The 24291-nt window shown below is 44.3% G+C and overlaps 2 protein-coding genes across 6 annotated transcripts in view; both read right to left on the bottom strand.

Annotated features, from left to right (window-relative positions):
• The window catches only part of SLC35D2 (solute carrier family 35 member D2), a 34698-nt gene extending 26592 nt beyond the window's left edge, over positions 1–8106 (bottom strand). The window contains exons 1-3 of one of the 5 annotated variants that reach the window (XM_053408288.1): positions 7803–8106; positions 3937–3970; positions 410–496 (exon numbers count right to left, since the gene is read on the bottom strand). In XM_053408288.1, the coding sequence (XP_053264263.1) occupies positions 410–496; positions 3937–3970; positions 7803–7951 (270 nt within the window). In that variant the 5' untranslated portion in view covers positions 7952–8106. The remainder of the gene's footprint in view (positions 1–409; positions 497–3936; positions 3971–7802) is intronic. The other 4 variants (XM_053408286.1, XM_053408285.1, XM_053408287.1 and 1 more) reach the window with 4 other exon arrangements.
• A 4879-nt stretch (positions 8107–12985) lies between these two features.
• ZNF367 (zinc finger protein 367) lies at positions 12986–23769 on the bottom strand. The gene is made up of 5 exons (XM_053408284.1): positions 23115–23769; positions 20106–20256; positions 17890–18009; positions 16714–16852; positions 12986–15392 (listed from the first exon to the last, which is right to left on the bottom strand). Exons 1-5 carry the CDS (start codon positions 23490–23492, stop codon positions 15155–15157), a joined length of 1026 nt encoding a protein of 341 aa, XP_053264259.1. The 5' UTR covers positions 23493–23769; the 3' UTR covers positions 12986–15154.
• Between the last annotated feature and the right edge of the window lie 522 nt (positions 23770–24291).

Genomic DNA, 24291 nt, shown 5'->3' with positions numbered 1-24291 from the left:
GAGGTTTATAAGTTAAAATTGGTTAACTAAAATGAATTAGAGAAAATAAGGTAAAGTTTGGGGACAAGAACTTGCTGAGCTAAAAAATGGAACTGGAATACAAGAAAGGGAGGTGTGGGGAAGTCAAGGAAATTGGTCATTGACAGTAAGAAATGTAAATTTTATGTGTTTTTAAGTGTGTTTTTTTTGTTTTTTCTTTATTTTTTGAAAATTCCAATAAATATTTATATATAAAAATAAACCATGGTTTAGCATTACATACTTTGTTGGAGAGAAAAACTCAGTACTCCCTATAGCGGCTAGACAAGCATGGGCCAAAAAAAGCTCTAAAGCACTGATTATATTATGCAACATATAACATAGCATCAGATTAGGATTTCACTTTCTAAAATTATGCACTTTGTCTTACCTTCCTAGAAATACTCTTATCAAAATCGGGGAAGTGAATGATTCTATTCAGTTTTGACACATATAAGATCAGAATAGTGGTTACCATCTAAAAAACAAAATAATAATTGTCATGTACGCAACAGCAAAATACTATTTCAAATATGCGGGTGGGTGAATCACAAAACAATTTCTCTGTTAGTCTGCAGAAAAGCTGCATTGCTGCGCAGCAAGAGTGGGTTCTCCTTTCAGTGACTCTAACAGGCATTCCATCTTTGCAGACTTCATCAGTAGAGGCAGAGCCTAACCAATGGCAGCAACCATTTTAGGCGTGTCAGATATGTGTGTGACCGCGCACATTTGCACTGCGCCAAACCCGGAAGTGACCGCAAAATGTCACAAAAACATTGCTAAAATAGGCAAAATGGGGCAGAGCTGGAAGGGGAAAGAACGGGGGGAGAGGAAGCATTTGATGATAACAAATCAAAATTTGAAATAGAATATTGAATAACAAGTATAAAACTTTGTCCAAAATGTATAAATTGCTGCTTGAATGGCATTTGAAAGATGAAGAGGTAAAGTCGGTTATGATACATTGGGCCAAAGATTTTGGGTATAATATACAGTTAAAAGATTGGGGAAAACAATGGAAAGAAGGATTAAAATTTACTGCATGCAATGCTTTGAAAGAAAATGTGATGAAAATGATGTATAGGTGGTTTATTACCCCCATGAAATTAGCTAAAATGTATAAAACAAGTAATAAATGTTGGAAATGTAAAGAAAAGGAAGGAAATTTCTATCACATGTGGTGGGAATGTAAAAAAGTGAAAAACTTATGGGAAATGATATATAATGAGATGAAAAAGATGTTGAAATATATTCATTCAGAAACCAGAAGCATTTTTACTTGGCATTGTAGGAGATGATATCAATAGACAGGATTGTAAGTTGTTTTTATATGCAATGATAGCAGCAAGAATATTACTGGCACAAAAATGGAAGCAAGAAGAATTACCGACAAAAGAATGGCAGGTGAAATTGATGGACTATGCAGAATTTGATAAACCAACAGGAAGGATTCAAAACCTGCGGGACCAGAAATTCTTAGAAGACTGGAGTAAATATACGAATTATTTGAAAAGTAATGGTAATGAACAGATGACGCTAGTAGGACTGCAAGAAGTTTTGTAAGGAGGACTATTTGAAATATTGCAAGAAAGACTATGAGGAGAATTATTAGTTAATGATAAATAAGAGTAACAGAGAAATTAAGAAATGCAGAGTAAGTGATAAAGAATAAAAAATCATCAGAGGTGTTGATGGAAGTCTAAAACATTGTATAAGATAAGAAGTTATGTTATATGATCGTTGGAAATGATATGTTAAAAAAACCAATAAAAATGTATTTTTAAAAAAGGAAGGGGGAGGAATGAAGCAGAGTGACCTTAAGTGGGCCCACACGTGGGGGTCCAGAACATAACCACTGTGCAAATTGGTCACAGTCTGCACTGCACATCCAGAACGGAAGTGCCACTGGGAAGCTTTGAATGTAACAAGCTAGAATGAATCCGAGCAAAGCACTGGCCTTGTGCTCTGTCTGCCTGCCCTCCCTCCATATGGCCTGAATTCTGCGGTGTTTAGTTTTGCTTTCAAAGAATCTCCAGTTAAAGGGAAATCACGGTTGAAAACTCAACAAGGCTATGGATTGCAATTGGCTTGTTTAGAAAGTAAATGGGGTTTGTTTTAAACCCTGGTTCATATTCAGCACTAAGTCAGCATTCCTTGAAAGTGAAACTAAACATTGCAGAAGTCCTTTTCCTGGCTACGCAGAAGTGCAAGTCCGAGATTCTGGTTGTGCTCATTCCAGCTTGTGCATGTAGCGCTAAACCATGGTTCAGTGTTACATGCCACCATGGTTGATGTATCCCAGCTTTATGGCTGGAGCACACCTCAAGTTGTACATTAGTGACTAGGTTGTACAGTCCTACCTTGATTTTCGAACAGCTTAGTTCTCAAACGTTTTGGCTCCCAAATGCCGCAAACTCGGAAGTGACTGTTCCGGTTTGCAAACTACAGTCATACCTCGGGTTACAGACATTTCAGGTTGCGTTTTTTCAGGTTACTGACCCGCTGAAACCCAGAAGTACCAGAATGGGTTACTTCCGGATTTCGGGGGTTGCGCATGCGCAGAAGCACTAAACCGTGCTTTGTGCATAAGTGCCAAATTGCAACCCGCGTAGGCGCAGGCCCGGTGCTGCGGGTTGCGAACGCTGCGGGTTGCGAATGTGCATCCTGTACGGATCACATTCGCAACCCGAGAGTCCACTGTATTTTTGGAAGCCGAATGTCTAATGGGGCTTCCGTAGCTTCCAGTTGGCTGCAGGAACTTCCTGCAGCCCATCAGAAGCTGCACTTTGGTTTCCGAACATTTTGGATGTCGAATGGAGTTCCGGAACGGATTTCATTCGACTTCCAAGGTATGACTGTACTCAAGAGGAAGCAACCAATCTGCATTTCATCCATTTCGAGAGAAAGGTGAATAAACATACTACTCAGGTGTTCCCCTCACACAATTTCAGTCATGTAAGCGCAGAGAGCTAGGGCACTAATTTTGGCCCTGTCCCCTGTGCCACATTACTGTCACATTTCACGTGTCGAGAAGGTGCATGTCTGTGGCAGGAAACCCTCAAGAGTAGAGAATGCCCCTGCGACAGACATGCACCTTCTCGACACATGAAATGTGACATGTGATTCAAGATCCTGATCAGGTGATGAAGCCAGAGATGGTGGTGGAATATAGGGGAAGCTCCAGGGGCCCTGTCTGGGCTCTCCAATCTCACATGATAGGACATAGGAAGCTACCACGTCCTGAGTCAGACCATTGGTCAACGTAGCTCAGTATTGACACTGACCAGTAGCACCACTCCAGGGTTTTGGATGGGAGTCTCTCCCAGCTATACCTGGAGATGCCAGGGACTGAACATGAGATCTCCTGTGTGCAAGGCTCTAGCCTTTCAGAGCTTCAGCCCTTTCCCACCCAAAGTTACAGAATTGCGTGAATAGGCCTTAAACCTTAATCGGAAGTCGTGCAACATTGATATCCCAAGCCACTGACATCAACAAAACCCACATTTTGGAACTAGCCTTAAGCTATCTGTCATTTAGAACCTTTTAATCTTTGAACATAAGGGTGGCGCTGTGGGTTAAACCACAGAGCCTAGGACTTGCCGATCAGAAGGTCGGCAGTTCGAATCCCCGCGACGGGGTGAGCTCCCGTTGCTCAGTCCCTGCTCCTGCCAACCTAGCAGTTCGAAAGCACGTCAAAGTGCAAGTAGATAAATAGGTACCGCTCTGGTGGGAAGGTAAACGGCATTTCCGTGCGCTGCTCTGGTTCGCCAGAAGCGGCTTAGTCATGCTGGCCACATGACCCGGAAGCTGTACGCCGGCTCCCTCGGCCAGTAAAGCGAGATGAGCGCCGCAACCCCAGAGTCGGCCACGACTGGACCTAATGGTCAGGGGTCCCTTTACCTTAATCTTTGAACATACCTGTCCTACTCCAAGGAACACTGGAGATGGGAATCTAGAAAGAAAAGAAAACTGTATCAGATGCAATTTTAAAACAAAACAAAACAAGATTTAGACAACTCTTTTTTATTTCAGAAAGATAAAACGAAAGAAAATATAACAGCTCTTCAAGTTAGGTTCTGCTATTGCTTGAAGGAAAATAAAATTGGCTTATACCCTTCCAAAGGAGGTTAGTGCAAATTAAGGGAGGAGGCAGTTAGCTTTTCAATACAATATTTTCATGACAATTGAAAGACAAGACAAGCAAAAGTTGCCAGTACAGATTACTTGGCAATTTTTCTGTGCAATTCTCATCAACAGCATATGAACCTATTTCTCTAATCTGGCAGGACTTTATTTTTCCTTTGGCAAAGAAAGGTGAAAAAGCTGCCTAGTTCTGAAGCTACAGACTAAAACTTCCATTGTTTTCACAAGCTGCTTGGAATCGTACTTTTGTGATCGCATTGAACATTTCCTGCCACAGAGATGTGGTATAATAATAATAATAATAATAATAATAATAATAATAATAATAATTTATTATTTATAGCCCGCCCATCTGGCTGAGTTTCTCCAGCCACTCTGGGCGGCTCCCAATCAAGTGTTAAAAACAGTACAGCATTAAATATTAAAAACTTCCCTAAACAGGGCTGCCTTTAGATGTCTTTTAAAGAGAAGATAGCTGCTTATTTCCTTCACATCTGAAGGGAGGGCGTTCTACAGGGCGGGCGCCACTACTGAGAAGGCCCTCTGTCTGGTTCCCTGTAACCTTACTTCTCGCAATGAGGCAACAGCCAGAAGGCCCTCGGTGCTGGATCTCAGTGTCCTAGAACTTTATAGTTCCCAGCAAGCCTTGGGAAGAAACCACAGCTGTAAAACTATTTATCATTACTTAGAAATAAAAAAAAATGTTACAGGGTGGGCTGCAAAGATGCCCTTCTACAAGCAGAAAGTCTCTTCCACTCACAAAAGGGCTATTTCTGACTCGAGGGAAGAGTTTTGCACATGGAAGGTGACCCCAAAGCCAGGGGTTATTTTGCTTGTACAGGTTCAAGACTGTGATCCAGTGGAGTTTACATGTTACAGAAGGAGTAGGGAACCTTTGGTCCTCCACATGATGTTGAACTGCAGCTCCCATCTTCCCTGACCGTTGACCATGCTTGCTGGAGCTGATGGGAGTTTAATCATGAATCTGGCGATCTATCACATCCAGCTCCTATATCCCAACTGAGGAGGCCTTTTCCTCTCCCAGCAGCCACCACAGGGCTTTCTGAGGACCATCTGGCCCTATGGGGAAAGCTGCCCCCCATCTAGCTCTTGCTGTTCTGTGTGAGATGGACTCTTTCCCCCCGTCAACTGCAACCACAGGACTATTCAACAGCCATCTTGCCCTATGGGAAGTTCTAGTTTTCAAAGAGCCCCCACTTCACACAGCTCAAGATGATCTATGGTTGAGTGGCTCCTGTGGGAGACGGGTAGTGCTGTGGGTTAAACCACAGAGCCTAGGACTTGTTGATCAGAAGGTTGGCGGTTCGAATCCCCGTGACGGGGTGAGCTCCCGTTGCTCAATCCCTGCTCTTGCCAACCTAGCAGTTCTAAAGCACGTCAAAGTGCAAGTAGATAAATAGGTACCGCTCCAGCGGGAAGGTAAACGACATTTCCGTATGCTGCTCTGGTTCGCCAGAAGCGGCTTAGTCATGCTGGCCACATGACCCGGAAGCTGTATGCCGGCTCCCTCAGCCAATAAAGCGAGATGAGCGCCGCAACCCCAGAGTCGGCCACGACTGGACCTAATGGTCAGGGGTCCCTTTACCTTTACCTTATGTCCAGGAGATAGGCCTGTTGCTGGTTCTAGATGGGGGCTGCACTCTCTTTGTAGGAGAGCTCCACATTCTGGGGGTGCTACTTGATCTATCTTTTGTTGACTCGGGTGCAGATGCCCCCTGAGGCTAGGAATGCCCATTATCAGTTCCGGCTGATGCAACAGCTGCAGCTGTTCCTGGACCAAGGCCATAGTGGTCCAGACACTGCTGGTTAAAGATCTCCGCTGGCAGTCAATATGCTCTCAGGCCAAATTTAAGAGGTAACTATTCACATATATAAAGAGGGACGCGGGTGGCGCTGTGGGTAAAAGCCTCAGCGCCTAGGGCTTGCCGATCGAAAGGTCGGCAGTTCGAATCCCCGCGGCGGGGTGTGCTCCTGCTCCTCGGTCCCAGCGCCTGCCAACCTAGCAGTTCGAAAGCACCCCCGGGTGCAAGTAGATAAATAGGGACCGCTTACCAGTGGGAAGGTAAACGGCGTTCCGTGTGCTGCGCTGGCTCGCCAGATGCAGCTTGTCACGCTGGCCACGTGACCCAGAAGTGTCTGCGGACAGCGCTGGCCCCCGGCCTCTTAAGTGAGATGGGTGCACAACCCTAGAGTCGGACACGACTGGCCCGTACGGGCAGGGGTACCTTTACCTTTATTCACATATAAAGCCCAGCCTACTCGAAGGACCACCTTTATCCATACATTAGGGTTGCCATGTTTCAAAAAGTAAAAACCAGGACACCCCAAACTTGCTGAGCTTTTTTAAGACCCACCCCCCAAAAAGTGGTTTTCCTATTGACTTGTCTAAGATCAAGGACAAAGTGCCACCTTTCAGAAATTCTCCTCGGATGTCAATTCCACCTTTGAAATCCCAGTAAAGTCCAGGAAAATCAGAACGTATGGCAGCCCTAATACATGCCTTCCCGTCCTTTGTGATCTGCTAGAGAAGCACTGCTAACTGTCCTGTGTGACATCTGAGTTTGACAGCTAAAAGAAATGGAGTTTGTAATGTAGTACAGCCTGTATTGAGGAATTCACATATTAAAAGAGGTGTCTTCTGTACTTAGATACCATCTTAAAACATCTTTATTTGCACAAGTTTACCTTGCCATGTGGCCTGCGTACACTGCTTTGAGAAGTTTTTTTTTTGGGGGGGTTGCATTTGATTTAAGGGTTTAGAAATCTATGGATAAATAAAGTAAAAAAAGAGAAATTCCTGAAGAATGCATTCTTGAACTATGAAAGCTTAGTTTTGACTGTAAGCGTATGATTCATGAAACACATTCCTGCATTTCCACTCTCCCAAGCTGGCTAACCACCAGAAAAAGCAACAGCTGAGCAAGAACTTTGGACTGAGCAGCTCTGGAGCTCAGTTCAACCTTTGCCACCAGAGCAAAAGCTGCCCAAATTTCGAAGGATATTTATTGAATTTGATATCTCACTTTTTCCTCTAAGGAGGGACACATTATTCTCTGCCTCCTCATTAATCGCTACAATAACCATGGGAGGCTGAGATAGAGGGACTGGCCCAAGGTCACCCCAGAGCTTCATGGCCCAGCAGGGATTTGAACCCAGGTCTCCTCCAGCGCCTAGCCCAACACTCTAACCACTACACCACACTGTCTCCCCAAAGAGACCTAAGCAGGAAACCTGATGCTCTCACACTGAGCTTCCCAGTCACCAAACACCTTGCAAAATGCAAGTGTGAGTTCAAGAAGAGATTGGGGGGGGGCAGCATTATTTACAGAGGGGGGGTGAAAGAGAAGCACCGATGAAGGTTTGTGGCCCAGCCAGGAAACTACGGGACAAATGGGGTTGGGTTGCCGTCGAGTTAGCAGGATCGGTGCCCGGAGGCAGCGGGGACGGACGCTGCAAGGAAGTCTTGGGTAGAAAAGTAGCTTTTGAATGGGGCAGGGGCAGAAACCGGATCTCACAACCACGATCGGGGAGGGGGAAGTTGGGGGTTTGTCCCCCCACCTCCTCCGACGGTGCGCGGGATCGCCAGCCGTGCAGGTGCTCGTCCTCCTCCTCCTCCTCACCTGTAAGCCGTCAGCACCGCCTTGTTGACCAGGACGATGCAGAAGGAGCAGATCCCGTAGAAGAGGGCGGAAAGCAGCCGGAGCAGAGGGGAAGGGGCGGCGGCGGCAGAAGCGGCCGGCTCCGGCTTCTCCTCTTGGCTGCCTTTCATCTCTTGGCGAGACCCGGGCGCCTGGCCATTCCGCGCGGCATCCCCGCCGCCGCAGGAGGAAGCCGAGCCAAACAGGAAGGAGATCGCAGCCCGACAGCCAGCCAGCCAGCCTGCCCGTCCCCACCCACTCGGCGGCGGCGGCGGCAACGCGCCCTCTTGCGCTCCCGCGGAAACTTCTCGCCAGCGCTGAGTTTGGGGCGCCCTCTGGTGCCGCCTTCGCCTCTCCAGGCAGCAGAGAGCGCAGGCAGCTCGGGTTAGGGCGCGCTGGCATTTGACGCGCCACCCGTGACCCGGGCAAGAGTTCTGGGGACTGTGCAGAATTGCTAGAATCCAAAACTAAGTCTTTGTCAAAAATGTATAACTTGCTGCTGAAATGGAATACTCAGGATGAGACGGTTAAATCTGTAATGATTAAATGGGCACAAGACGTTGGACATAATATCATGTTTGCTGACTGGGAACAGTTGTGGACCACCGGGATTAAATTCACGGCATGTAATGCCTTAAGAGAGAATATTATGAAAATGATATACAGGTGGTACATGACCCCAGTCAAGCTTGCAAAAATTTACCATTTGCCCGACAACAAATGTTGGAAATGTAAGGAAAATGAAGGTACATTCTTTCACCTTTGGTGGACGTGTCCCAGGATTAAGGCTTTCTGGGAAATGATATATAATGAATTGAAAAAGGTATTTAAATATACCTTCTTGAAGAAACCAGAGGCCTTTCTCTTGGGCATGGCTGGCCAAGTGGTGCCAAAGAAGGACAGAACTTTCTTTATGTATGCTACTACAGCAGCAAGAATACTTATCGCAAAGTATTGGAAGACGCAAGATCTACCCACTCTGGAAGAATGGCAGATGAAACTGATTGACTGTATGGGACTGGCAGAATTGACGAGCAGAATCCATGACCAGGGAGAAGAGTCGGCTGAAGAAGATTGGAAAAAATTTAAGGACTATTTACAGAAATACTGTAAAATTAAGGAAAGTTAAATGGTGTTGGATTGAAATTGAGTGGTTTCTAGCTGTAATGATATAAAGGGACATAGATGGGGGGGAAAAGGGTTTGGAAAATAAGGTAATGTTATAAGCTGTAATGCTTTAAATGAAGGATTTGCTGAACAAATAACCTTAATTGGGATACAAGGAGGAGAAGTATGAGGAGGTCTGAGAAATTTGTTATTTAAAAGTATGGTTTATGAATTTTATGTCTTTTCTTTTTTAATGTTTTTGTTTGCTATGTTTTTGTTTGTTTGTTTAAAAAATTGGAAAATCTAATAAATATTCTTTTAAAAAAAAGAGTTCTGGGGACTGTGATAGGAATTTTGAGGTCTTGTTGTTGTTTAGTCGTTTAGTTGTGTCCGACCCTTCATGACCCCACACAAAAAAGAGTTGTCTAAATCTTGTTTTGTTTTTAAATTGCATCTGATACAGTTTTCTTTTCTTTCTAGATTCCCATCTCCAGTGTTCCTAGGAGTAGGACAGGTATGTTCAAAGATTAAAAGGTTCCAAATGACAGGTAGCTTAAGGCTAGTTCCAAAATGTGGGTTTTGCTATTCATGCAATTCTGTAACTTTGGGTGGGAAAGGGCTGAAGCTCAGTGGTAGAACCTTGCACACGGGAGTCTCTGGCATCTCCAGGTATAGCTGGGAGAGACTCTTATCCAAAACCCGGGAGTGGTACTGCTTTGTTGTTGTTGTTGTTTAGTCGATTACTCGTGTCTGACTCTTCATGACCCCATGGACCAGAGCACGCCAGGCCCTCCTGTCTTCCACTGCCTCCCGCAGTTTGGTCAAACTCATGTCCGTAGCTTCGAGAACACTGTCCAACCATCTCGTCCTCTGTCGTCCCCTTCTCCTTGTGCCCTCCATCTTTCCCAGCATCAGGGTCTTTTCCAGGGAGTCTTCTCTTCTCATCAGGTGGCCAAAGTACTGGAGCCTCAGCTTCAGGATCTGTCCTTCCAGTGAGCACTCAGGGTGGATTTCCTTCAGAATGGAGAGGTTTGATCTTCTTGCAGTCCATGGGACTCTCAAGAGTCTCCTACAACACCATAATTCAAAAGCATCAATTCTTTGGAGATCAGCCTTCTTTATGGTCCAGCTCTAACTTCCATACATCACTACTGGGAAAACCAGAGCTTTTACTATACGGACCTTTGTTGGCAAGGTGATGTCTCTGCCGAATTTACAGATAAGCTAAACAAGCTATAGCTTAGGGCCCCCCCCCCTCTCTCTCTCTCTTTCAATTTTTTTTATTGGTTTTCACAAAATTATAAACAAACACATAAAACAAACATAAATCATAACCTTTTAAAAAAGTACACTTATTAACATGGTTAAGTGACTTCCTCGCTTCACCTTGGTTGAATTTCAGTGCATATCCTTTTAACGGCTTTCCAAATCACAGCTCTTATAAAATTTAACTTGAACATTAACATCCTTAGATCTTTTCATTTTGAAATTAAACATATAAATTCATCACTTAACTTATATAAAATCTAAGCCGATTAAGTATCTGCAAGCTGTTTCCAATTAATTTAACTTCGACATATTTAACTCTCTTGGGGCCCCCCCGAAGAAATTTAAAGGGGGGGAAAACACCTGGATGTGCATTTCCAAAATATAAGATAAAAAACAAATAAAACTTACATACAGCAACAGTGTTTTGTGTTGTGTAGGCTCCTATGATGTAAGTAATGGGCCTCGCCTGCTAGCCTGCTCCCTAAAATATCACCTGTTTGCTCATTTCTATATATAGTGTCTCGACATTCTGCTATTAATAATTATTAGTAGTTTGCATCGTATATTTACACTTATTATTATTTCATGTTATAGCGAGTTTCTAGGGAAGCTTTTAAAGTTTAATAGGATATTGTATTTTAATATTCCATTGGAAGCCGCCCGGAGTGGCTGGAGAAACCCAGCCAGATAGGCGGGGTATAAATATTATTATTATTATTATTAGATCATGGGTAGGCAAACTAAGGCCTGGGGGCCGGATCCGGCCCAATCGCCTTCTAAATCTGGCTCGCGGACAGTCCAGGAATCAGCGTGTTTTTACATGAGTCAAATGTGTCCTTTTATTTAAAATGCATCTCTGGGTTATTTGTGGGGCATATGAATTTATTTTTTTTCTTTTCAAAATATAAGGTCTGAGGGACAGTGGACCGGCCCCCTGCTGAAGAAGTTTGCTAACCCCTGGACTAGATTATGAGTATTTGTAAATTGTGTTTCTAAAGGAACTTATGTTGTTGCCAAATGCCAATGTGTTTATAATCCATTATTATTATTATTGCATTTTGGTGCCTTTGTTGTTAAGAAGTCAGGTTGCTTTCTTACCTGTTACAATTGGTTTTCTGAGAGATCTTCTATCCCTAATCCATTATGAAGCACAGCAACACCCTTTATTAAAGGTTCCTTCCTGGAGACCCCATCAGCAAGGCCGCGAGTGGGGTCATGTCATCTGGGCAGCCCAGAACCTCCATACACACTGCCCAGGTTTGCACCCAAGGAAGGTCACTTTGGTGCTATTAACGCAGCAGTTTGACTTCACCCTCAGAGGCGAACTCCATTGTCTCGAGACTGATGGATGCCAATAGTCCTGGAGATCAAATGCTTTTGCACACTGCCATGAGAATGGCAAATTGAAGTGACAAACATTACTCAGCCATAACAGCCTTTGTATGACCTACACATATTTCCCCTTCAGCAAATCCTAGAGCACATTTCTCATTCTATTTCACAACCGATCCATATTTACCTTTCTCAGCCCTTCACAGCAGCAGGATTGATGTTCACATTCTTTCTTGAGAGATCAGGATCTCGACATCTTATTTTGAATGTATACTTATGAACCTATAATAGCATGTTAAAAACATTCCCCTAACCATACACTAATACACTCAACTCTGCATATACAGGAATTCAAACTGTATGGCAGCAAGTTTGCCCTCTTCTATAAAAGCCGAAGTTTTATCAGTTTGCTGGTCTGGAGCATTCAGGTGTGTTTTAACACAATGCCAAGGAGGAAAGACAATAAGGCTCTTAGAGAAGCAAGTGCTTTTCATGAAACTGGGCCACCTCCAACCAATTTTACGTCCATCATTCTACCGTGGGAAAGAAAGGCTATTCAAAAATGGAAAACATTCAAGACAGTTCCCTATCTTCTCCCTGTGAGGGAGGGGAGCATGTTTAGGGAAGCTTTTAATGTTTGATGCATTACTGTATTTTATGGAAGCTGCCCAGAGTGGCTGGGGAAGCCCAGCCAGATGGGCAGGGTATTATTATTATTATTAATAATAATAATAATTCGCAGTTGGCACAAGTGACTCAACATCAACACACCTGGCACTGAATTGCTAAAGAAGTTTGGATGAATATTCGAAGAGCTCAAGAATGATAACTACAAACTGATCAAATATATAGAACAATGACAAGAGGTACACTTGATGATGATCAATTAAGCAAGGGCATTTGATTAGCAACCCCTGTCTGCTACTTAGCCTCTTAATTCCTATAGAAGCAGTCATGGTGTACTTCGATTTTCACACATGATTTCTCCATCTTGGCTTTATTTCTCTCAAATAAATCATGACATGATGTAATATATGTGTTGTTGTTCATCTGAGGTTGTATGTACCCCATTTTAAGACCTGCTAAGGAACAAATGATTGCTTTTATGCCCTGATATGCAAAACGACAGAATTCAAAGAGCACTTTCTTTTCTCCCCATGACTGTATTTGTAGCTCCTTCTCCTCACTCACAGAGTTTAATAAAAATACTTTCCAGTGCTAGAATAAGCCAGCCCCTAAGAAAGCATATGAACAAAAACAGGCTTATTAGGTTTCAAATGCACACAAGGTGCTTTGCATTTCCTGTTAAATAACTTTTAAATTAGTGAGAGAACTGTACCAACCAGTTCTCCAATGTACAAGAGTCAGAGACACAGAACTATTGTGCATGCACCAGAACTTCTGAATGTAGCATACGATCTCTAGGATACAATGCAAAGCAACAGTATCATCATAAACAGTTTTAAAACTCAGGCAACTTTTTATTCAAAGCTTATTAGAATTACAGCATTTTAATTCATGCCAAAAGTACAGCTTAATCATATGAAGCAGAGAATTCTTGAACCACCATTTCAAAAAGCCAATTTTTTCACAAATGTAACTTATTCTGGAGTTTTTCCAAAGATGTATTTTATACATAATTGGTAATGCAGCTCAACTAGCCTAGAGCTAGTCAGTATGCAGGGTTTTCTTTAAAAAAATAATAAAATGCATATTTTCAATATGCATTCTGTGTAAATAATAGATTGAAAAAAGGGAATGTGTGTGTACCAACAATGAATTAGGTCTTGCTCGCAATACCAAATGTTGCAGTCGTAAGTTTACCTTTAAGTTATCAGTTGGATTCCATGAAGTGCAAAATGTTTTTCCCCTTTCGGGGAAAGCATCAAAGTTGGCATTTGAGGGTCCTTAGCCTTTTTCCCCAAGGACTTAATGTCAATTGTTATGTGCTCGAAAAATCCAGGTTGAAGTGCTTTGCTTTAAAGAATCAGAGGTGGCAAACAAACATAAGAAATTAACAAGCCAAAAAGTGACAGTGTAATTTAAATCCATCTACCGCACTACCTTCCCCCTTTCTAGCTGTTTGCCAGCATTAATACATAATTCTTAAGGATATACAAAAATGATTTTGACACTATGTAAGTATAACCCTGGAAATGTATCTTTATCTTGCCAATGACAAGACATCTGTAATTAAACTTTATATTGGGAAATAACATTCTTTGCTCATTTGTCGTGGTCAGAAGGAACGAAGTCCAACAAATGCTTAAATAATAGGTGGTTGTTAGGACAAGTATCACATAGTTAATATTTTTATGCCAATAGCCTTAATTTTTTTCTAAAAACAGGAGCATAAAATTCTCTTAGTCTATTATGCACCTCTACTCAATTTGATCACAAATCGCTATTAAAGGCACATGCCTGGCATATGATAACTTAAAACTATTAAGGCTATACCTTTTTTTCCCGTTGAGTGCTCAAGAGCACTAAGTGCTATCCCTATATCTTAATTTGGGGGGAAAGGGAAAAAAGTACTAATCCATATATCTCACACTTGCAACTACTTCCGGAAGCCTAATTTACTAATTGTATAGCAAATATTTTTATCAATAACTGTACTAGCTAGTGAACACAAAACTTGGTGTGTAACGTTTCAAATGGAAGCAATAAGGTGGCGTTATGCAAGAAATATCTATCTGCAATAAAATCTTCTGAAGCAGTATTAGTGTTTGCTGTCTTTTACTAAAACCAATGCTACCCTGTAAATATCCCCATTACCAAAAAACAAATCCCATTGCTCTAGGGTCTAAATCTGAAAGAAATCCTCAATTGATGGAATGTTACCATGATGCCTAGAATTTGCAAGGTGTATCACTCAGTTATAGGTGAGTCCAACAATGTGCAAATGTTCCCAATATTCTGTTGGGAACAAGAAGTGCTACTCAACCAAGAGACTGCCAAGACCTCAGCCTACTAAAAGGAAAGTCAGTCTCCATGTCAGTAGTCACAGTGAAGATTCTGAACGACATACTACCCAGTTATTCTATGCTGCTACAAGGTTACAACAGCTATTTCTAACATTCTTGCGAGCAATGCTAGGTAAAATATTGATGTTTGAAAAACCATGATTGCATCACTGTTTACATCCAATTTTTTAAAAAATGCTTCAACTATTTTCTTTGAACGTACGTACCATTATTCTAATCTAATGAGTTCAGAAAGTGCTTCCTGTGAAAACTTTATCAAAGAATGACAGGAATTCTGACTTTACACACTTTTACACAGAGGCAAGCCCCACTGATTGCAGAGGCTTACTTCCACATAATTGTGATCAAGAGCAAAGCCCTAACTTTGCAAATCTAGCTTTCCATAACATGAGCAATTCCCACTCTGCATTATACAGTCTCCTATTTACAAAATACTTTAAAAAGCTTTACAACTGACTTTCTCATACAAAAAAAAAAAGTGCAATTCTCTTACCCCATTTTCTGGGGCAACAACATTCTTCATAAATTCTACAGAATAGCAGCCTATAGAAGCAAATAAGGTGCTTAGCTTATGCCCAGGAGCTAACTGGTTTTAAGTACCAAATGCAGTACTTTTTATCAGCAGGTCCAGTTCGCCTATTACTGTCGTAATGGTGCCCCAGCCAAGTTGGCAAGCTCAATTAGTGCCAGTGCTCCATGCAAGCGTTCGCGCTGTTCTTGGAGGCGGCTACAGGAAACTGAATGGGCAATATTTTTTTCCTCCTCCTCCTCATCTTCAGACTGAAGATATTCCATTGGATCCTGCTGCTCCTGGTCAGGCTTATGAGTAGTTTTGCTTTTCAACGTAGGAGCGCGCTGTTCTCTCATCTCCCAGTACCTGTCAGCAAAGATGAATGTTAGCATTATAAATAGCAACTGAAACCACTGTAGCCTGATAGTCCCTTGGATTTCATTTAATTAAGCTAAGGAAAGGATTGGTTCATTCAAAGCAAAGACGACTGTGAAGTAAGAAGGAATAAGAAGCCTTTAAATAAATAAATAAATAAATAAATAAATAAATAAATAAATAAATAAATAAAAATAAAAATAAAATAAAATAAAATAAAATAAAATAAAATAAAATAAAATAAAAATAATTTATTTATACCCCGCCCTCCCCAGCCAAGGCCGGGCTCAGAGCGGCTTACAAGCAATAATAAAAACAAGATGAATGATTACAACTTAAAAACAAAAATAAAATACAACATTAAAATAATGGAACATTAAAATATTAAAATGTAGCCTCATCGCAGGAGAAAGAAAAGAAAAAAGAAAGAGAGGGAGGGAATCAAATTGGCTCTAAGCCAAGGCCAGGCGGAACAACTCTGCCTTACAGGCCCTGCGGAAAGAAATCAGATCCTGTAGGGCCCTGGTCTCATGAGGCAGAGCATTCCACCAGGCCGGAGCCAGAGTTGAAAAGGCCCTGGGCTCTGGTTGAAGCCAATCTAACTTCCTTAGGGCCTGGGACCACTAGGGTGTTGTTATTTATGGACCTTGAGGCTCTCCGTGGGGCATACCGGGAGAGGCGGTCTCGTAGGTACGAGGGTCCTAGGCCGTGAAGGGCTTTAAAGGTCAAAAGCAGCACCTTAAATCTGACCCTGTACTCCACCGGGAGCCAGTGCAGCTTGAAAAGCACTGGGTGAATATGCTCCCATGGCAGAGACCCCAGGAGGAGCCTCGCTGCAGCATTCTGTACCTGCTGGAGTTTCTGGGACAGCTTCAAGGGCAGCCCCGCATAGAGCGAATTACAGTAGTCAAGCCTGGAGATGACAGTCGCATGGATCACTGTGGCCAGGTCGGGGCGGGAAAGGTAAGGGACCATCTGCTTGATGCGGCAAAGGTGGAAAAATGTCGCCTTGGCTGTTGCTGTAACTTGCGCCTCCATGGAAAGGGAGGCGTCAAGGATTACATCCAAACTCTTAACGGAAGGCAAAGGCACTAATTGGGCCCCCGCAAGAGAAGGGAGTTGGTCTTGCCGTGTGTGGTTTGAAATGCCATACTTACAATACATCCAACGTGACATGACAAAATGTTCCCAATTCTCAATGCTTTTAAACTTATTTCATTTACGAATTGCTTTTAAACATTGCAAACTATTTTAATAATAATAATAATAATAATATAAAAAACAGCTTTGCATTTTATATGAAATAACTTACTTTGCCAGCCATTCAGCAACAGCTTTGTTCTCTGCAGTTTGCTTTTTATTCAGTCTGTCTGTTGGTTCTTCTCTCCTCAGCTTTGCATATGGATGTTTGGGACAATGACGGTTTGCATGTGTGAATCTGCTTACGCATCCTTATTAAAAAGACAAGACAGACATACCAATAATTTAAACAAAGACATTCTACTATCTTCCCATGTTTAAAACACAAACACTGCTTGGCCCAGAAAACATAACTTTAAAAACATACACCAAGTGGAGTTTTTCTGTAGTTACTGTTACAAAGTAGACACTTGTTGTTGTTTAGTCGTTTAGTCGTGTCCGACTCTTCGTGACCCCATGGACCAGAGCACACCAGGCACCTCTGTCCTCCACTACCTCCCGCAGTTTGGTCAAACTCATGCTAGTAACCTCGAAAACACTATCCAACCATCTCGTCCTCTGTCGCCCCCTTCTCCTTGTGCCCTCCATCTTTCCCAACATCAGGGTCTTTTCCAGGGAGTCTTCTCTTCTCATGAGGTGGCCAAAGTACTGGAGCCTCAGCTTCACAAGTAGACACTAGCGCTTGGCAACCAAAATTCTGGCTTACGTGTTCCAAGCAGTGTATAAAACTCTCAGGTTCTCGGTCCCTTTAGCTTTCCAAATTTCTGTTGCATGCCCTCCCCACTTATTCCAAAGATGTGTTGCCCTATGGCCACACATGCTGACTGGCCATGAAATGGCTTTCCCCACTTCAAGCAACATAATCCCCATAAGTCCCTCCTTCTAAGGAAGCAAAGGGCCTACACAAAATACTCCCCCACCTCCGTGTCCAAGCACCTAGCTTCAGCTTTCACCATTTTCAGCCATCCTAAACCCCCCACGCCCAGTGCTTCACTACACGATGCATTCTTTCAAAAATGCTTTCTTTTCACACATTCCAGGCAAAGTAAAGCACTCAGCATCACCAGTTTTAGCTGAGGAATTAAATATTAGTTGAACACCCTCCCATAGATTTCAATGGATTTTTAAAGCACTTTATTTTACTGTTAATACTGTTATTTTTTCAAACTAGTAGTACACATAATCTTCCTTCCCTCTCATATAATACATATTAGAAGCAGGCACGTCTTATTCCCAATTGTATTCACGGCAGCTTATTTGAACAAAGGTTAATTCTGTCTTGGCTCACCATTTTCGGCGCACACAAAAGGTTTTTCCCCTGTATGGAGACGTTGGTGCGTTTTAAGTTGCCCACTCTGAACAAAAGCTTTCCCACACTCTGGGTAGTCACACAAATAAGGCCTTTCACCTGGGGGAAAAAACAATCATGGGGTTGAAAAGGGTATTTGTAGAAATAAAAGCACTGAAAACTCATTCTGAAAAGTGTGTTATTTTTGTTAGTATTGTAAAGCTGTCAAATTTTTAAATGTTTTTAGTTGCTCTGAAATACAATTAAGTTTACAACAACAAAGATGTACATAAAATTCAGAAGGGACCAAGTGCTGATGCTCTAGCTGGCATGCTACTTGACTACACACCTTTAATTAATCTCTCTCATATACAGTCTCTGCTTCCAAGTTACTGCAAAAGGTACATCCTATCACGGGCGTAGGCAAGATTTTTGTTGGGGGGGGGGGGGAAGAACCTCAGTTTGTTATTTTTATTGCTGGGGAGCAGCTGCCCTTCTTTGCCCCCCCCCCCAGGCTAGGTATGCCCATGCATTCTATATTTCCTCATTCAAACAATTCAACAGAATGGGCATTATTCAAAGTTAAGACTCTTTGAAGTCCCATTGGTTTAAAGTTCTCCCACTGAAAGAACAATCTTATAGCCCATGGGTAGGCAAACTAAGGCCTGAGTGCTGGATCCAGCCCAATCACCTTCTAAATCCGGCCCACGGACGGTCCGGGAATCAGCATGTTTTTACATGAGTAGAATGTGCCCTTTTCCCCCCTTCAAAATATAGTCCGGCCCCCCACAAGGTGTGAGGGACAGCAGACCGGCCCCCTGCGGAAAAAGTTTGCTGACCCCTGCTATAGCCCTTTGGAGGGTGCCAGAGATCTGAGACAGCAGGGAGTTCTGCTGTTGGATTTCCCTTCCACGTCACCCCTGAAATCTGAAGTGTGTTAGTCCAACATGTCAGAGCTTTAATGCTGTAGGCCTGATACAGGGCTTTTTGGGGACATGCCAGGGGAGAAACAAGAAACTGTAGAATGCAAAATCATTCCTCCTTCACTTCTGCTCTGCTGGGTTGAACCTAGCAAGCCTTTGTATCGGGCACCTGAACTGCCTTAGGTTCACTCCCAAATCTTAGCTGGCTAGTGGCCATAATTCCAAAGCAAGTGTCAAAAGCTTCAGAGTGTCTTGTTGTCACCTTCTGCCTCGATAAACTTGAAGAAGCAGAATCCTTGTGACCAACTTAGGAGTTTAAGGAAAGAGAAAAAACAGAAGATGCAAACCAACCACCTACTTCCCACCCCAAAATGACAGGTCATCATCTTGTGTTTGTTCACTTGGAAGCAAGACCAAGGCCTAGTATAAATGTAATTAAAAGACTATCACAGTATTTCATACTGTGGTGAAGCTACACTGTTTATTAAGAGACAGGTTTACAGAAGAGCAACAAGGAAATATGGAACACATGCAGTTCAGGGGAATTATCTGAGCCTCCCCACAGATTAAATGCATCTCTCACAAAAAGTTATAAGCAAGGACGAAACTAAAGAGCCAGTGTGGTGTAGTGGTTAAGAGCGGTAGTCTCGTAATCTGGGGAACCGGGTTCGCATCTCTGCTCCTCCACATGCAGCTGCTGGGTGACCTTGGGCCAGTCACACTTCTCTGAAGTCTCTCAGCCCCACTCACCTCACAGAGTGTTTGTTGTGGGGGAGGAAGGGAAAGGAGAATGTTAGCCGCTTTGAGACTCCTTAAAGGGAGTGAAAGGCGGGATATCAAATCCAAACTCCTCTTCTTCTAAAGAAGCGTCTATTACATGATAAAATGTGTGAAATACCTGCTCTCATTTCTTTAAGTGTCAGCAATCATAGAGCTGGAAAAGGACCACAAGGGTTATCTAGTCCAAACCCTTGCAGTGCAGGAATCTTTTGCCCAATGTGGGGCTCAAACCCACAACCCTGAAATTAAGAGTCTCATGCTCTACCAACTGAGCTATCCCAGTTGACACCCTTGGAATGAATACTTCCAAGACTACTTCACCTGGATTTCAGGTTGTTGGTGCAATGCGATTGTTGTACTATTACAAACAGACGGTATCATGTTATGAAACTCCACCCCATCACAAATTCCAATTAGTTCATAACAAACACTTTAGCCTATTTTTCTCCAAGAGCCATGCTTTGACAGAATATCCATGCTTGATTTCCCCCCTTATTGACTTGTTCCACTTACCAGTGTGAGTTCTTTTGTGGGCCTGTAAAGACTTTTCTCGTGGGAATACTCTGTTGCAAACACTACAACGAATCCTGCTTGAAGAGTGCTCTCCCTCGCTTATTAGATCTCGGACGGTGTCTGCTCTTGGTCGACCTCTTCTAGTCCCATCCTGGTAAATAAACAGGCCATTATCAAATGCTTCCCAAGAACTACTATATAAAAGGTGGTGGGGCATTAGACCTCAGCTCATAGGCCAGTGGAGCTCTTGCAGGCGTTTCCTGGCACAAAACTACGGTATTCCATCAGTCACAACCTGCTAGAGCCCAAAACACTGGCATTTTTGTCAGCACCTGTTTGCTGAATGTGCAATCAATACATTTAATACGTTCATTATATCTAATTATATCTTATTGTGCTTGGTAGCTTACTGGGCACTTTGCACAATGCCAGTCTGGCATCACATTGCATACTGTCCAACATTTCTCCAATGAAAATAGGGCCATCTTATTCTATAATAATGCGGTTTTTATTTATACCACGACCATCTGACAGGGTTGGCTCAGCCACTCTCGGTGGCTTCCAACATAAATAAAAACCGAATAAAACATTAAACATTTAAAAACTGCCCTATACAGGGCTGCCTTTCGATTTCTTCTAAAGGTTGTATTACTTATCCCCTTAGTTAAATGCTGGTCTACAACTGAAATAAACAGATTGAATTGCATCTCCTTAGTTCGGGGGTCACATATCTCCATACCCTCCAACACAAGGACACTTGGAGGGACTGGCATTGTGAAGATGCTTGTGCCAAGGTGTTAAATTGTGGCAGCATTCGCAACCACTGTACGGGGGTATGTGTGTGCCACTTATTTAGGAAGGGTGTTCTCTATCAAGCTGGTGTGGTGTGATTTTTACACATTACTTGGGAAGACAGGCAAACTTATTCCAGCGTACTGGAAGAAGCAAAGATCACCAGTGTTGAAACAATGATTCTTCAACATCAACTTTGTTGGACTGGTCATGTTGTTCAGGTGCCTGATTGTCTTCCAAAGCAACTATTCTCTTCTGAACTTAACAATGGAAAGCGTAATGCTGGTGGTCAACAAAAGAGGTTTAAAGTCTCAAGGCACATCTAATAAAAATGTAGTATAAACACCAACAACTGGGAAACACTGGACTGCGAGCGCTCCAATTGGAGAACAGCCTTGACCAAAGATGTCATGGGCTTTGAAGACGATCGAAACATGCTAAGAGGAAGGCACGCTTGGCAAACCCTCAACTTCCACCTGGAAACCAATGTCCCCACTGTGGAAGGACGTGTGGATCCAGAATTGGCCTCCACAACCACTTCCGGACTCATTGTTAAGACTGTGATAATAATAATAAAAATTATACCCCGCCCATCTGGCTGAGTTTCCCCAGCCACTCTGGGCGGCTTCCAATCAAGTATTAAAAACAATACAGCATTAAATATTAAAAACTTCCCTAAATAGAAGAATGCGGCAGCTAGATTGGTGACGGCCGCCGAGACCACATAACACCTGCCTTGAAAGACCTACATTGGCTCCCAGTATGTTTCCGAGCACAATTCAAGGTGTTGGTGTTGACCTTTAAAGCGCTAAATGGCCTCGGCCCAGAATACCTGAAGGAGAGTCTCCACCCCCATCGTTCTGCCCAGACGCTGAGGTCCAGTGCTGAGGGCCTTCTAGTGGTTCCCTCACTGCGAGAAGCAAAGCTACAGGGACCAGGCAGAGGGCCTTCTCGGTAGCGGCACCCGTCCTGTGGAACGCCCTCCCACCAGATGTCAAAGAGATAAACAATTACCTGACTTTTAGAAGACATCTGAAGGGAAGTTTTTAATGTGTGACATTTTAATGTATTTTTAATCTTTGTTGGAAGCTACCCAGAGTGGCTGGGGAAGCCCAGCCTGATGGGCAGGGTACAAATAATAAATTATTATTATTATTACTACTCAGATCACCAAAGCAGAAAGAAGTGAGCACCAGGCTGGGACCTGGGAGGTCTGGGTTCAAACCCTGACTCAGGTGGGTTAGAAATGTAAAAATAAACAAAACATGTATGCCAAATATTCAGGAAGCAGAAGATTGCCGTTTATTTAGTTGTATCGACCGGACATAAGGAGGCGAAGAAGAAGAATGGCAGGTGAAGATGATGGATTTTTTGGAGCTAGCCGACCTAATCGGAAGAGTCTGCGACCAGGAGGAGGAGTATCAGGAAGATTGGATCAAATTTAATGATTACTTAGTTAAACATGTTAAGTTAAACTAACTGAAAATAGCTTGCAGATACTTAATTGGCTTAGGATTTTATTTAAGTGTTGAATTAATAGGTTTAATTTCATAATGCGTAGATCTAAGGATGTTAATGTTTAAGTTAAATTATTTTAAGAACTATTAATTGGAAAACCGTTGACATGCAATGAAATTCAACCAAGGGGAAGCGAGGAAGTCACTTAATGTTAATAAGTGTAACTTTTAATAAGGTTATGATTTATGTTTGTTTGTTTCATGTGTTTGTTTATAATGTTGTGAAAATCAATAATTTATTTTTTTTTAAAAAAGGGGGACATAACGAGGCGAGGTTGCTACCGTCGTTGTTGTTATTTAAAGGGCGCAGAGCGCGCGCGCGCCCCCTTGAGCACCGCAGGTGCCAAAGGGAGCTGGTCCTGCGCGCCCATCCGCGAATTTCGAGCGTGCGCGCGCGCTACCACGCGGGAAAAAGCGGCGGCGCGCGCGCAAACCTCTCAATACACACACACCCGCTTTTGGCGCGCGGAGGTGTCGTCACCCAGAGCGTGAATCACTCGCGGAAGTGACTTAACTGCACTCAAACACACACCAAAAAAAAAAGAGCACCCGAGGGGGCGGGGCCGGCCGGACGTTGGCCAGAACCCTTTAAAAAAATAAAGGATTCGGGATCCCTTTCCCCTCAACCGCCGCCGCCGCGCGCGCCTTTCCTTGCCCCGCCCCCTCCAGGGGCTCTTAACCCCTTCGGCGCCGCACTCACCCTCAAGTGCCCGCCGCCCCCGATGCCGCTGTCCGGGCTGCCCGCCTCCTCGTCCTCTCCGCCCGAGCGCCCTGCGGCTCCGCGGACGCCGCCGCCTGCTCCACCTCCTCCTCCTCCTCCGCCATCGCGGAGAGGCTGCGGCGTGGCCGGCGGGGGGCTGAGGGTGACGTTGTGCGCGTTCTCCCCCCAGCGCCACGGGTAGACCATGAAGTCGCTGAAGCCCGGGCTGGTGGGGATGGGCGGCGGCGGGGGCGCGCGGCCGTCGGCTCCGCGAGGCGGCTTGACCGGGGTGGTCTTGATGACCGAGACCAGGACGCGCTTCGGGGAGTCGCCCGGGCACAGGAGGACGGGCGCGGGGAGGCCCGGCCGCTCCGACATGCTGCGCCGGGAGTCGCCCTCTGGCACGCTGCGCTCCGCCGCCGCCGCCGCCGCCGCCCTCGGCTCTTCTTCGGTGCCTGAGGGGACGCCTCAGGGGAGCATGGCCGGAAAGCAGGCAGAGCTTTTCCCCCTCAGGGACGCCGCCAACCCCGAAGCAGCCGCCGCGGCCTCTTCCCACACGCGGCTTGTCACCCAGCAGCGGCCGCAACCCTGACCGCCGCCACCGAATCCAAGACTTTCCCGCGTTACATTTCGCGCCTGGGCGGAACCAATCACCAAGTCGGGCGCCGACGTCAGGAGAGTGGCGGGCCCCCGCGGCCAATGGCGTGCGGGGAAAGCGCCCAGCTGCCTCACTTCAAAGGCGGGCGGCTGGGGAAAGGGAGCAGCTGGGTGGGTCTTAGCCGTAGCGGAGCTCAGCCATTGGCTGGCGCTTGGCCGTCTCCGGCCAACGGAATTCGAAAATCTCCTAGGGTGGGTGGGCCGCCGGCATCCTACCAAGGCCCGCCCCCGGCTGTCCTCATGTGAAGAATTGTGCTTGGTGCTGATTGGCTGTGGGCTGGAAAGAGGCGGGTTCTGTCGCTGGCGGTTAAATGCGCAGTAAACAGGCTTTGGGCGCGTTTGGCGCGTTATTTAGTCCCAGGCATCTGGCCAATCAGAACTGCCGACGCAGCTCTCTAGGCGCGCTAAGCAAGAGGCCACCTGAGCGCTTATCACGTGACAATCTCTATTTAAATGTAATTAATGAATCAGAATAGGAAAATGTGCAGTTGGACGGAAACGCGCTTATGTTATTAGCTAA

The sequence above is a fragment of the Podarcis raffonei genome, chromosome 11 (assembly GCF_027172205.1).
Source record: "Podarcis raffonei isolate rPodRaf1 chromosome 11, rPodRaf1.pri, whole genome shotgun sequence".
In the NCBI taxonomy this organism is placed as follows: Eukaryota; Metazoa; Chordata; class Lepidosauria; order Squamata; family Lacertidae; genus Podarcis; species Podarcis raffonei.
The sequence above is the reverse complement of the archived record's forward strand: the minus strand, read 5'-3'. Positions and strand labels throughout refer to the sequence as shown.

Bases quoted from the DNA above. Each gene is read 5' to 3' on its own strand.
- ZNF367 (XM_053408284.1), bottom strand. From the start codon at position 23,492: ATGTCGGAGCGGCCGGGCCTCCCCGCGCCCGTCCTCCTGTGCCCGGGC. The intron at 20,257-23,114 runs GTGAGTGCGGCG...TTTATTTACCAG, and splicing joins GGGGCGGCGGGCACTTGAGG to GATGGGACTAGAAGAGGTCG. The intron at 18,010-20,105 runs GTAAGTGGAACA...TTTTTCCCCCAG, and splicing joins CCACAAAAGAACTCACACTG to GTGAAAGGCCTTATTTGTGT.